Below are 13,962 nucleotides of genomic sequence, written 5' to 3' on the forward strand. Positions count from 1 at the left end.
AGATATTGCCTTTTAAGCAAAATCTGCTAAAAATATACAGATACAGTATACGTTACTGTATTAAAGAAAGAAATCCCCACCCCACCCCACTTTGGTAAAGAAGAGATTTGGTTAGGCATAAAAGTGCGGCCGCCGAATATTCTCCACAAAAAACTTTCTTAAATTATCGATTAAAACAAATTAAAAAGAAATACGGAATTACACCACACTGATCAGTAATCACATCTCATACAAAATAAATAAAATAAATAAAGAAATAAGAATGTAGTACTGGGCCGTGGTGGCCCGTTTAGCCTCGAACGGAGCTTCAAAAAGAAGAGGTCCCACCCACCACTAAATTGTCGGCCCACGCTGGCTCTCTATTTCTTTGTGCGCCTTTTTTTTTTTTTTTTTTTTTTGCCTTTGGCGTGGTTTTGTTCACTTTCTTTTACAAAACTTTCTGTTTCTGTTATCTGTTTCTGTTATTTGTTTTCGCCACACATATTTTACTTGACTACTACTAGTACTAATATTTAAAAAAATATATAAATATATTTCTTTATCTTTAGTTTCACGGCTTCTATTACTATATACTACTCCCTCCGTTTCAAAATATAGGATGTTTTAACTAAAACACGCAGATTAAGAAGTCTTTACTTTTAACAAATTCAACCAATCAAAAACAATACTGCATAATATAAAATACTAAACTAATCTAAAAGTTGCATAGAAACTTGAAAACATCTTATATTATGAAACAAAAAACTTCTTTAAAACATTTTATATTTTGAAACGGAGGGAGTATATTTTTACAGAAATAAAACCATTGTGTTTGTTTTATTCAGTGTGTGTGATCTGGACTCTGGACATTTTACTACTTTAACTAATGATAGGATAAGTAAAGGTTGAAGGTTAACAATATTATTGTAGTGCATAACAAAGTAGATTATTAGTTAGAATAAGCAAAACAAATCTGCTTAGTACGTCGGTGTGGGTGGGACGAACGAAACAAATAATGTAGATTACACACAGAAAACATTAATAAAATGGTATATAGTCATAGTTGTATCAAACTTTAGCTAATTGTTTCAAATACTAAACCATATATAAAATAGATATCTGATCGAGAGATCCAACGAACGAGTATGAGAATTTGTCAATCAACTTGAACTTACCTAGGTATAGAAAATGAAAAATTGAATAATCCCGTTACGGTGACGGAGAGCAAACGGACGGCACGATTGTCGAAAGGAATATTGTCTGGAGCCAGTTTTTATGTTTTTTGTTTTATTAACAGCTTCTTAACGCCGAAATAAGGGACACGTGTACTGTTCTCACGCTCTCGTGTTCTTCCTGAAGGTAACATACATTCCTCGTTTTTACATTTGGATTTGATCTTTTTTTTTCTTCTTCTTATCTTTCATTAGAAACGAGGACATGTATATTTCAATCTCGTATTTTATTCAATAATACGACATTTTAAGTTTAGAACCTGTTGACGAAGTAAACAGATTTCGAAGATTGGTCTTAATTAGTTTTTGAGATATTAGGATGTTTCGATGCATTACATTTTAATATAATTAAGACACGTGAAGTGGTTAGTATGGCATGAAAATTCTAGTCCCTCTAATCTGTGATAAAGTTTTACTGGTCGGTCGAACGATCATCAACAGTATGTGTACTCACAATGTGTTAATATATCAATAGTGAAGTTGCATAGTTTATGTCAAGATCACATATCGGTCCATCACTTATTCCCTATATTTTTTCTCTAAATGTTTTCGCGGTATCTAATTTCATTTATTGGGTTCTACTTGCTAGTGCTACATTACTATTTTTACCCAATTATAATTGCAAGGAGAGGATGTGAAAGAGTGTTAGTTTTAAGAAACGAGATTTCCATCGTAAAGATGTAAATGATATGTTAATAACAATTTCGAATGAATGTGGAAAATAATATAACACGTTAAAAAATTAAATAGTAGAAATTGAAAATCATACAATTAACTAGTCTTGATATATAAGTAATTCACTTTTATATCTAACCTTGGATTCGTTAAAGCAAAAACCCACCATACATGGTCTGCCATTATTACCGTCTTTATCAAGTTTATTTACTTTCTTTTTTTCCCGTCAACTATCGAAACAACATGGTTTTAATTGTTTTTTTATAAACAAAAAAAAATAAATCAAATATTTCTCACGAGATAATAAAAGAGAATTACGAAAGTTAAAATGAAAAGTGAAAGTATTGTGGTAGTTGTGAGGTGACTTAGCATTGACCTGACAAAAATCAAATCAGGTGGGATGCATTGACTCTTTGCCTTAATGTTGAAAACAAAATGATACCAACAAAACAAAAGTTGATTTCCTTTTTTTTTTCGTGTGGGGTTAATCCTTTCAATTTACTCATCCTTTCGATAAATTTTGTTTTAATCTTCCCCCACCCAAAAAAGTTACATTCTGTTTACTTATCATTCTTGTTTTCACCTTTTTTAACTTACTCCTCCTTTTTTTTAATTTATTTATTTTAACGTTCCCAATCCAAAAACTTTCTACATCAAGTGATTTTCAAGATCAATGAGAGAGCGATTTCACATTTGGTAGTACTCTTTTACAGCGAAGTTTTATTCAACTGAACATTTCAGTTTAGGTAATTCAATATTCCTTCCGTTTCAAAATATAAAATGTTTTAGAAAAGTTTTTTGTTTCATAATATATGATGTTTTCAAGTTTTCATGCAACTTTTAGATTAGTTTAGTATTTTATATTATGCAGTATTGTTTCTGATTGGTTGAACTTGTTAAAAGTAAATACTTCTTAATTTACGTGTTTTAGTTAAAACATCCTATATTTTAAAACGGAGGAAGTAATACTTAAAGCTGAGAATTTGCTTTCTCCAACTCGCTAGTTGGTAGTTACTACTATAAGGGATGAGACAAGGTAGATAGACTTTAGATCATTCGTATGTTACGACGTTGAAGTAGATTTTAGGTTGGCGTGTAATTAAATCTCCTTCGCCTGCCATAGGTTTCATGGTCATCGTTATAATAAAGAAATAGAGATCAAAATATAATAAATCGGAAAAATACGTCCACTGAATTAGTGGAAGCTTTGGACTTTGCTTGCTTTATACTCTTATGCATACACTTCATTATCAGAGGGTCCACTATTATTTTTTTTCTATAAGCTTTAAAGAAAGGTGTTTTTTGAAATTATACATTCTTAATTATACTAATTGATTAGAAATTATATATATTGACACATCACACATGTATATATATGCCCGTTGTGCTTTATAGAAAGCTAACGGTCCTTTGGCACCGTTGACATATAATCACATGCCAATCGAAGATTTTAAAAAGTCCCCGTTAGAGAAATTATGATGAGTGACAACTAAGTTATGTGCTTTATTCCAATGTTTGATGCACAGCTCATACTAATAGTAGATCTAGAAATGGAAAGTATTAATTAGTGTTTCAAACTAACTAATCAAATCATAAATTCAACTCTTGCTCAATTATAAACATTCTTTTTACGTATATATAGGTTTAATTATATGTTAACTGAAAACATACTTGAACAGTTGAACATTTGTTGATGTAGTGAATAGTAGAAAATACTATCATATATAAGATCTCTTACATTTTTGTGTATGTCAGTTCTACTGTTATATCAGATAATAGTGTATATCCTCACGCAGAATATATTATACATCCATAAAATTTGGAATCGAATGTGGAACCGGAGATGTGAATAATGAGTAATGTATGGAAATCGTGCATGGGATTGAATATAGTGTGCTTATCACAGGGGACAATGTAGAATTTTTTTGCATGCATGTCTCATCTAGTTCTGTTCTAAATATTTCATTATATATATATATATATATCACGACTATGACAATGATCATATTATGTAAAATTTCTAAGTTTATATCAGGAATATGATGATTGACGATAATGATGATGGCTACATGGGATTTTATCTGCGTTACAAGAAATCAAGGACGCATGCAACTTTTTCATCATTCTGTCCTTTCTTCAACTACCATTTCAATTTTCATTTATTATAAGTTTTTATTTTCCAATTATTTATCCTCCTTGTCCCGAAATTATTTCAAGAAATGGAATTGGATCTTGTACTTGGACTTCTTAAATATATATGCTTATAGTTGTAAAATGGCCTACAACTATACGGAATTGTAAATCGATTTTGCAATGTTATAGATTTGTATATCATGTTTTATGTATATTAATTGTTTGTTTTGGGTCGATAAATTGTTTCTTGTATGACGTACAGGCGTTTAGACTGATTAAAACGATATTTAGATCCGTCTAGTAGATAACTAAGCCTACTATACTAATCGGTTGAATTTTAACGACCAATTTGCCTTTATTGGTTCATTCAATATAACATCGTTTTGATGATGAGTTCAGTCAGGTAGATACATAACCATTCTATGTTTTGATTTTTGAAGCTTGGAATTTTTAGCAGATGTATCATATATATAGGTTTCAAGTAAAAAAAAAAAGTTTAAACCTAAATTAGAAGCTGTGGAGTGAGTATAGATGTACATAACCTAAATACTATCCAATTCTGTATAGTAAAGATGTTGGGGCGGCGCCTCCTGCCACACACACATTGGACTAGCAGAGCACAAGAAGTTCTAAATTTGTTATTGCCATGATAATTATGAATTTACCATACTGAAAATAATGGGAATAAGGTTTGGAATTCGATACTTGTTTTGTGTATGTGATGTTGATGTGACGTATTGAAAGGGAGGCCAAACGGAATGGCAGTAAAAGGAACAGAAACACTTCAAAATAGAAAAATGAAAATGAAAAAAAAAAAAAGAAAGGAAAAAGTGAGAAGTGGTGGTTGTCTGGTATTAAGGGTACTCACTTCTCTCTTTTTCAACACAGCCCGACACACATGTCTTCTTTTATTTTTCATACACACATTTCTATTTATTTAGTTTCCTAAAATAAAAATTCATAAAAAAAAGCACACCCACCAATAAACTAAAGATTTTCTCTCTCTCTTCCCACTACAAATTCTTATATACAAGTTTCACAAATCTTGACTCTTCACGTTGTGGATCTATATAGAGAGATAAGTAAGAGAGAAGAAAGAGTAAGGAAGAAAGTGGATGAACTGTAGCAGAGTCTGAGGTTTGAATCTTTGTATATTGTTCCCATTGAAGCATGCTTCACCGTTTTTTCCGAAGGAAGTTACTCATCCACTGAGAGAAAGAGGTATTTGGAACTTTGAGGGAGAGAGAAAAAGAAATTTCTCACATGAGTTTGTGAGTATTTTTACAGCAAGAACAAGAAACTTCTATACCTGTCTTTGCTTCCAGAGATCATCAGCTTGATCAGAATCAAATATTCTACGGTATCTAATAATTCTCCTCCTCCTCCTTTATCCCTGTCTCTCTTTGTTTTAAAAGAAAAAAAAAAGTTTGGATCTTACCTAGGTTCCAATGGAATATGCAGAAGAAAGTTACAATTTTTACCTACGTTGATACTTTTATGTTTTAAGGGTCTATTATTACTTGAAGATACTGTACAAGATCATAAATAAGCCCTTAATCTGCATAACTTTCTATTTACACTCATATACATATAGGTCGTTAGTCTCAAACAATATCTATCTTTGATCTTTGAGATTTCAAGATTTGTTTTTAATTTGTTGTTATGAAGATTTTTTCAAGATTTGATCAAGTGTAACGTTCATAACTAGTTACATCTAATTTCACTACGAAATATAAAAACACGGATCTTTTTGAGAATATTAAGAAAGCTAAGTTCTTTGAAATATTCCAAAAGAAATCAACACTTCAAGAATTAATCTTTTGGATTGTTTTTTTTTTCAATTTCTTTTTTTAATAAAGGAACAAATAGAGAGAGATCAAAAATGGGAGGGGGAAGCAATAATAGTCACAATATCGACAACGGGAAATACGTTAGGTACACTCCTGAACAAGTGGAAGCTCTGGAGAGACTCTACAATGACTGTCCTAAACCGAGCTCTATGCGCCGCCAACAACTAATCCGCGAATGTCCTATCCTCTCCAACATCGAACCTAAACAGATCAAAGTCTGGTTCCAGAACCGCAGGTTCATATCTTCTTAATTTTCATCGTTGCTTGACACCCAAGAAACCCTCTAGCTAGTTTGCTGACTCTTTGGTGTTGCGAGTTTATACAGGTGTAGAGAGAAACAGCGGAAAGAGGCGTCGCGACTTCAAGCCGTGAATCGGAAGCTAACGGCAATGAACAAGCTTTTGATGGAAGAGAATGACCGCTTGCAAAAGCAAGTGTCTCACTTGGTTTACGAGAACAGCTATTTTCGCCAACATCCTCAAAACGTACACATATTAATTTATCTTTGATTTATTCACATGAATTACTTGACACATAAGTTAAGGAAGTTGATCATCTCTCTTGGTTTCTTTTGTAATCGTGCAATAGCAGGGGAACTTGGCCACCACTGATACGAGCTGTGAGTCAGTGGTGACGAGTGGTCAGCACCACTTGACCCCTCAACATCAGCCCCGGGATGCTAGCCCTGCGGGGTAAGTTAGAACCAATTTGGCTTAGAAATAATATACACTGCATACTACACTGCTCCATGATTAGTCAGTAATCGTATTTAAATCACGAATCTCTTGTTTATTTCTTCAGACTATTATCCATTGCGGATGAAACTTTAACAGAGTTCATTTCAAAGGCCACTGGAACCGCCGTGGAGTGGGTCCAAATGCCTGGGATGAAGGTAATTCCCAAAAAAATTCTTGCTCGTCTTATAAGTTACTTCGTCATCTGCATTTGTTTACTGACTAATTTCATCTGCAGCCTGGTCCGGATTCCATAGGAATCGTTGCTATTTCTCACGGATGCACAGGAATCGCAGCCCGTGCTTGCGGCCTAGTGGGTCTTGATCCCACAAGAGTAAGTATTCACACTTCTTTCTCATAGTTACATCCACATAAATCAATCAAGAACATATAAATCACAATTCTGTTTTTTTGTTTGTCCTGCAGGTCGCTGAGATCCTAAAGGATAAGCCTTGTTGGTCGCGTGATTGCAGATCACTAGATATAGTTAACGTCCTCTCCACTGCAAATGGTGGAACCCTCGAACTAATCTACATGCAGGTATTGTGATCAAGATCCCTAAAGATGATGCTATCTTTAGCACAAACCAAATAATATCTAATCACAAAGAAACTAAGTTTTCCTCTTTTTCTTTCTTATGAAAGCTTTATGCGCCAACAACATTGGCACCCGCTCGTGACTTCTGGATGCTACGTTACACATCTGTAATGGAAGACGGGAGCCTTGTGGTAATTATTCTCACTACATCGATATTTTTGTTCTCTTCGATCAATCGATGATACTAAAATCAAAACAAAAAATTGTTGCAGATATGCGAACGGTCGTTGAACAATACACAAAACGGGCCAAGTATGCCTCCATCTCCTCATTTCGTTCGAGCAGAGATTTTACCAAGTGGTTACCTCATTAGACCTTGTGAAGGAGGTGGATCCATTCTTCACATTGTTGATCATTTCGATCTTGAGGTGCAAAGCTTTTACCAACTTATTAAAATGTCTTTCTTCTTACACAAGAAACCTAGTTTTGGTCTAAAAGTTCTTTTGTTTCCACATTTCATTCTTCATTTTTGGTCATTATTATACATAACTTTAGTAATATTTAATAAACTTGGTTGAAATCTTTTGTAGCCATGGAGTGTGCCAGAAGTTCTTCGTTCTCTCTATGAGTCCTCCACGTTACTCGCCCAAAGAACTACCATGGCCGTAAGACTCCTAATTAACTAAGAAAAATTGTTTTTTCGTGTCTTTGAAAAACAGACAGTGTGTAATAACTTATTGTGTTTGCAGGCTCTTCGCTATTTGAGGCAAATATCTCAAGAAATTTCACAACCTAACGTAACCGGATGGGGAAGAAGGCCAGCGGCTCTTAGAGCACTTAGCCAAAGACTCAGCAAGTAATTAAAAGCTTCTCACACTTCAAAACATTTTTAAAACTCATGTCTTCGAAAACCTAAAATTGTTTGTTATAATGTCAGAGGATTCAACGAGGCAGTTAACGGGTTCAGCGATGAAGGATGGTCGATGCTAGAGAGCGATGGCATAGATGATGTCACTCTTCTTGTGAACTCCTCTCCCACAAAGATGATGATGACATCAAGTCTCCCATTTTCCAATGGCTTCACTTCTATGCCTAGCGCGGTTCTATGTGCCAAAGCTTCCATGTTATTACAAGTAATTAAGCTCATCAAATCTCAAAGTTGAGATTCTCAATATCCTCCCTTTCATCCGTCACTGAAAGTATATTTGTGTGTGTAGAATGTTCCACCCTCGATTCTTCTGCGGTTCTTAAGGGAACATAGGCAAGAATGGGCAGACAATAGCATTGATGCTTATTCGGCGGCAGCCATTAAAGCAGGCCCTTGTAGCTTACCAATCCCTCGTCCAGGGAGCTTTGGAGGTCAAGTCATTCTTCCTCTAGCTCACACTATAGAGAATGAAGAGGTAAGAGTTCCTCAAAGTCAAATCAAAATGATCACTACTTTTTTACTTGTGAAAAAAAGTATTAAAAATTATGCCGTTTTTATATGTTTTTTTACAGTTTATGGAAGTGATTAAGCTTGAAAGCTTGGGACATTACCAAGAAGACATGATGATGCCTGCTGATATCTTCCTTCTACAAGTAAGACCTGATTATTTCAAACTTCAATTTATTATGAATTTCCGTCTGAGACTAAACAAATTTTCACATCTCAAAAAGATAGAATATATTTTCAGATTCTTCATAAACATAAAGATGTAATTAATTTCGAAAAATACACTTAAAATAAACGCATACACTAATTCAAGCAAAAAAAAAAAATGATATCTAGCTCTCTTCTTAGTTATTCATCTTATTGCAATTAATTAATTATATGGTTTGGTGATATAGATGTGTAGTGGGGTGGACGAGAACGCAGTTGAATCATGCGCAGAGCTCATCTTTGCACCAATCGACGCCTCTTTCTCTGATGATGCCCCGATCATTCCTTCCGGATTCCGCATCATTCCTCTAGATTCCAAATCAGTACGTTTAATTGATATAAAAAAATTACAATCAATAACTTCAATCCATCGAACCAAATACTAATCGATCCTATTCTATATAGGAGGGTTTGAGTCCTAACCGAACCCTAGACTTAGCGTCGGCTCTAGACGTAGGGAGCAGAATAGCCGGGGATTCATGTGGAAGCAGAGGAAACACAAAGTCAGTGATGACCATAGCGTTTCAGCTAGCTTTTGAGATGCATATGCAAGAGAACGTAGCCTCGATGGCTAGACAATATGTGAGAAGTGTGATCGCGTCGGTCCAACGTGTCGCACTTGCTCTCTCCCCTTCTTCTCATCAGCTAAGCGGTCTCCGCCCTCCACCAGCATCACCCGAAGCTCACACGCTTGCTCGCTGGATATCTCATTCCTATAGATGTTACCTTGGCGTTGATCTCCTTAAACCTCATGGAACTGATATTCTCAAGTCTCTTTGGCACCATCCTGACGCTGTCATGTGTTGTTCACTCAAGGTCACTTTCCCTCACTTTCTTCTTATTCGCATTGATCTCTCACTCACATACATAATATCTAACAAGGACCTGTTTGATCATTACAGGCCTTACCGCCGGTATTCACGTTTGCGAACCAAGCTGGTTTAGACATGTTGGAGACGACGTTGGTGGCACTTCAGGATATCACTCTCGAGAAGATCTTCGACAACAACAACAACGGGAAGAAGACGATGTGCTCAGACTTCCCCCAGATTATGCAACAGGTACGTTAAAAAGAGTTTTGCGTAATGTATTCTTAGCTCGAATTTGAAACGTTATATATGGGTCCCCTTGATAAAATCATAAATATGAGGTCGTAACTAATAAGAATAAAACTTTCAGGGGTTTATGTGTATGGATGGAGGAGTATGCATGTCGAGCATGGGAAGAGCAGTAACGTACGAGAAGGCTGTTGCATGGAAAGTGCTGAACGACGACGAAGAACCTCATTGTATCTGCTTCATGTTCCTCAACTGGTCTTTTATATGAATTTTATCTTCCAAGTTTTTCCTTAATTATCAAAATTACACAGAGACCTTTTTCCAGAGATATATTTATATATATACTCTTAACTCTTAGTTTAATTTGTATTTAAATATCAATTTATCATCTCTAATTTTGAAAGAATTTTATTCTAATTTTCTGGAGTTTGAAACATTTTGTATTAACCTGTTGGTGAGGCAATGTTACGAGAAATTCCAATTTTCTGGTTTGGAAAAGACAATACCTTTTTCTTTTAAAATTGGAACTAATTGATACCCTGTACTACAGCACGGGATGACACATGTTGTAATTAATTTATGTATATTTTGAATGCATATTTTTTTTTTTGTTTATGTATTTTTTATAATTTCGAAATTTTAAATTGTGTTGAGTAGTATATTTGGTTTACTTACATAGTAAATGTTAAAACATATTTAGATAAATACGTTGTTTAGACATCGTTAATCCTTTGCACGGTAACAAATATAAAATGATCGTTTTGCAGTTTTTAAGCAATAATAGTATGCTTATATCCAAATATTATATTTTAATTTGGTTTTAGTTTGGACTATTGCACATATATAACCTACACGTAACTATTTTAGAATGGTAAAGACATCTCGTCCCATCCCATCTTATCCTGTTTCATCTCGTCCCTACGCGTAAAAAAATTTATGTCCCATAATTGTTCTCTTTTAAATAATTAACTATTAGACAATTTTTATGGTCAAAATTTTTGGGTAAGGACATAACTAAATTTTGTGCTTTTCTCACATTTTTTCACATATAATTTATTTCCTTCTACAATAGAAGATTTGTTCATAGTAAATAAATTAAAAAGCTACTTAATAATATTCAATTTTTCATAAATATATAGTAGTACAATATAGTCAACCAATTGTAATTATTGAATTTTACAGTTCAACCAATTGTAATTATTGAATTTTACAGTTTTATATACTTATTATAGGGTAATTACTATTTAGAAATACAAATATATATTGAAATTTCTTTGCTTCTTTTTTTTATTTTTAAAAATGAATTTTTTATAATTTTTCTTAAACAACAAATGTAATCCATGAAATAGTTTATTTTCATAAATATATATTATTTTTATTTATGATTATAAAATATATTAGTTACATAAGATCTTTTAAAAGATATTTCTTGCATATCTTGTGTTTTAGAGAGTATTTACAAATAAGTTGATTTTAGATATATTTTATATATCCATTAAATTAAATTTGAATTGATTTTTATTAATTTCACATATCTTATATATTAATTAACTTTATATTATTAAGGCTAAAATGAATATTTTACTATTTTAAAATATCTTTAAAGTAATTTAATTTTTATTTTAAATTGTTTTCCAAAATTAAACTGGATTTATTTATTTGTTCCTAAAATTGTGAGGAAAAATATGCACAAATATTAACTGTAATTTATTTTTATTTTGTTTTTTTTTTTTCGTTTTTTCCTAAAATATTTATAAAGAATCAAAAATTTAGATTTGATTTATCATGTATTTAAATGTTTTTCTTATTTGATTATGGTGTATATGTTTTCCTTAATTAAATATTCTAACCAATTAAGATTTATGCAAGATTATGGGTTATTTAATACATAATAAATATATTTGAAGAGATAATGGGGTATTAAATGACCTACGCGTATCTGACTCAATTTGAAAGGTTAGAGAATTTTATTTCAATGATATACTAATGTATGAATAATTCTTGATTACTAATTTTTTTATTTAAAAACTACCAAAACAAAATTATGGTCCAAAATTTGGTAGATGAATACATATAATAAGGAGGGTTAAGAGATGAATACTTATGCTTTAATAGTACAGATTTTTGGTATGTATCCAACATGCATTACATATAATAATATAACCATGGTCTATGGATAAGAACCATAAAAATTGATATCTAAAAAGAAACATTGAACACCCAATGGGTAATTTATTTTCCTTTGTTTGAAAAGCCCACAAAAGCACCTCCTCTTAATAAAATTTATAAGGAGGGTTAAGAGATGTCGAAGCCTTGACCCCTAAGATTCAACAATGGCGATAATAATGTCAGAACTTCCACGGGATTTAGTAGAGGAAGTGCTCACTAGGGTTCCGTTGACATCTCTGAGAGCAGTGCGATTGACTTGCAAAAACTTGAACGATATATCCAAAGATGGGAGCTTTATAAAGAAGCATATCGTCGAAGCAAAGAAGAAGCAAGTGAATGAGTTTGAGTTAATCATAGTGATGAATTGTAAAATTTATCTAATGAGTGTCGATCCCCACAGCAATGTCGATCCATATATTACGCTTAAAGGTACACTTTTTAGCCTGAAGGATGATGCAAATGATCATCAGGTCGATGATATAGTTAGCGTGTTTGACTGCGATGGTTTACTGTTATGCATCACCAGAGACCTTAACTCTAGGCTTTTGGTTTGGAATCCTTACTTTGGGGAAACAAGGTGGATCCAACCCAGAGATCGTTACCACGATATGGACGTATACGCTCTTGGGTATGACGAGAAGAAGAAGTACAAAATCTTTAGATTTGTGGATGATTATTACAGTTACTCCTATATAGAAGAGGAACGAATATGTGAGTTAGAAGTCTATAGTTTTGAGTCTGATTCATGGAAGGTTGTTCTTAATGTCACTCCTGAGTGGAATATATATTATTATCACAGTGGCGTTTCTCTTAAGGGTAATACTTACTGGTATGCTACTAATAAGGTCCGCAGAAGAGGCGGATACGATGTTGTTGTTTTCTTGATCTGTTTTGACTTTACAACAGAGAGATTTGGACCGCGCCTGCCTCTACCTTTTTAGCACTTGTAATATTTATGATATCGTTACTCTCTCTAGTGCTGGGGAAGATCAGTTAGCGGTCTTGTTTCATGACGGTTTTACATCGGCGATGGGGATTTGGGTGACGAGTAAGATTGAGCCTACAGAGGTCTCGTGGAACAAGTTGTCTTTAGCGGATGATATGGGCATGCTCATTAGTAACATTCCGACAAACGATAGGAGTTTCTTCATTGACGTGAAGAAGAATGTTGCAGTTGTTTTGGATAGAGGTGCCCGCTACATTGCTTACATCATTGGGGACAAAGAATACTTCGAGGAAGTGGATCTCGGCGAATCTGCAGACCTAAATTGTTGGCCCCTTGTTTGTTCTTATGTTCCGAGCACAGTGCAAATCAGGCAGCTCTAACCTACTGATTTGATGCAGGGTAATGATCTTAGTCGGTGTCTTTGTTTTCCTTCCTTTTATCTTGCTCTGTTTTTTCTTCCTTTTTCTTTCTTTTGGCGATAAGAGTTGGTGTTTTCCTTTTATTTAATTCTTGACAATAGAAACTTAACAATTCTTAGGAACTCGATTCCTTGTAATGCAGAACTTTTATTATTGAACTAGGTAACAACCCGCACCTAGTGCGGAATAAATGGATTTAAAGAAAATTATTATTCTAAAACTAATAATATTTGTGTCAAACATAATATATGACTAAATTTATTTATTTCTTTATTCAAAGCTAGATTTTTTTCGTGTAAAAATATATGATTCACTTGTGAAATCTTTGAATGTGTAAGAGCTTTTATAGTAGAGAAAATATTGATAAAATGTTACTATTTATTGCAACATGTTTTTTGTGTGGTTAAAAAATCAAATTCATATCTTCTGAAGTTTTATTTTGTAATCATAACAATTTTGCATGTTTTTTATGTAAACATAACAACATATACTAAATGACTCGGTAGTTTAATTATTTAATCTTATTATATGTTAGTAACAATCAGATTCTAAACTAAATTTTTTGAAGATAATTTAATTAATTGATTT

The 13,962-nt window shown here is 33.2% G+C and overlaps 1 protein-coding gene and 1 pseudogene across 2 annotated transcripts; both read left to right on the forward strand.

The window, feature by feature from the left end:
• The first annotated feature begins 4,792 nt into the window (after positions 1-4,792).
• LOC104729978 (homeobox-leucine zipper protein ATHB-8) lies at positions 4,793-10,257 on the forward strand. Of its 2 annotated transcripts, none has more exons than XM_010449024.3 (18): positions 4,793-5,379; positions 5,879-6,104; positions 6,195-6,354; positions 6,461-6,561; positions 6,671-6,761; positions 6,842-6,937; positions 7,030-7,143; positions 7,248-7,331; positions 7,413-7,568; positions 7,731-7,805; positions 7,890-7,996; positions 8,078-8,273; positions 8,358-8,543; positions 8,641-8,721; positions 8,971-9,105; positions 9,188-9,598; positions 9,685-9,843; positions 9,962-10,257. In XM_010449024.3, the coding sequence occupies exons 2-18, from the start codon at positions 5,902-5,904 to the stop codon at positions 10,106-10,108; spliced, it is 2,502 nt and encodes an 833-aa protein (XP_010447326.2). In that variant the 5' UTR covers positions 4,793-5,379; positions 5,879-5,901; the 3' UTR covers positions 10,109-10,257. The 2 variants fall into 2 exon arrangements, with proteins under 2 accessions (XP_010447326.2, XP_010447325.2); XM_010449023.3 differs by having other exon boundaries at positions 4,819-5,379; positions 6,458-6,561.
• A 1,532-nt stretch (positions 10,258-11,789) lies between these two features.
• LOC104733162 (F-box protein At2g17830 pseudogene) lies at positions 11,790-13,535 on the forward strand (annotated as a pseudogene).
• The last annotated feature ends 427 nt before the right edge of the window (positions 13,536-13,962 follow it).

The sequence above is a fragment of the Camelina sativa genome, chromosome 12 (genome assembly GCF_030686135.1).
Source record: "Camelina sativa cultivar CO46 ecotype springtype chromosome 12, ASM3068613v1".
In the NCBI taxonomy this organism is placed as follows: domain Eukaryota; kingdom Viridiplantae; phylum Streptophyta; class Magnoliopsida; order Brassicales; family Brassicaceae; genus Camelina; species Camelina sativa.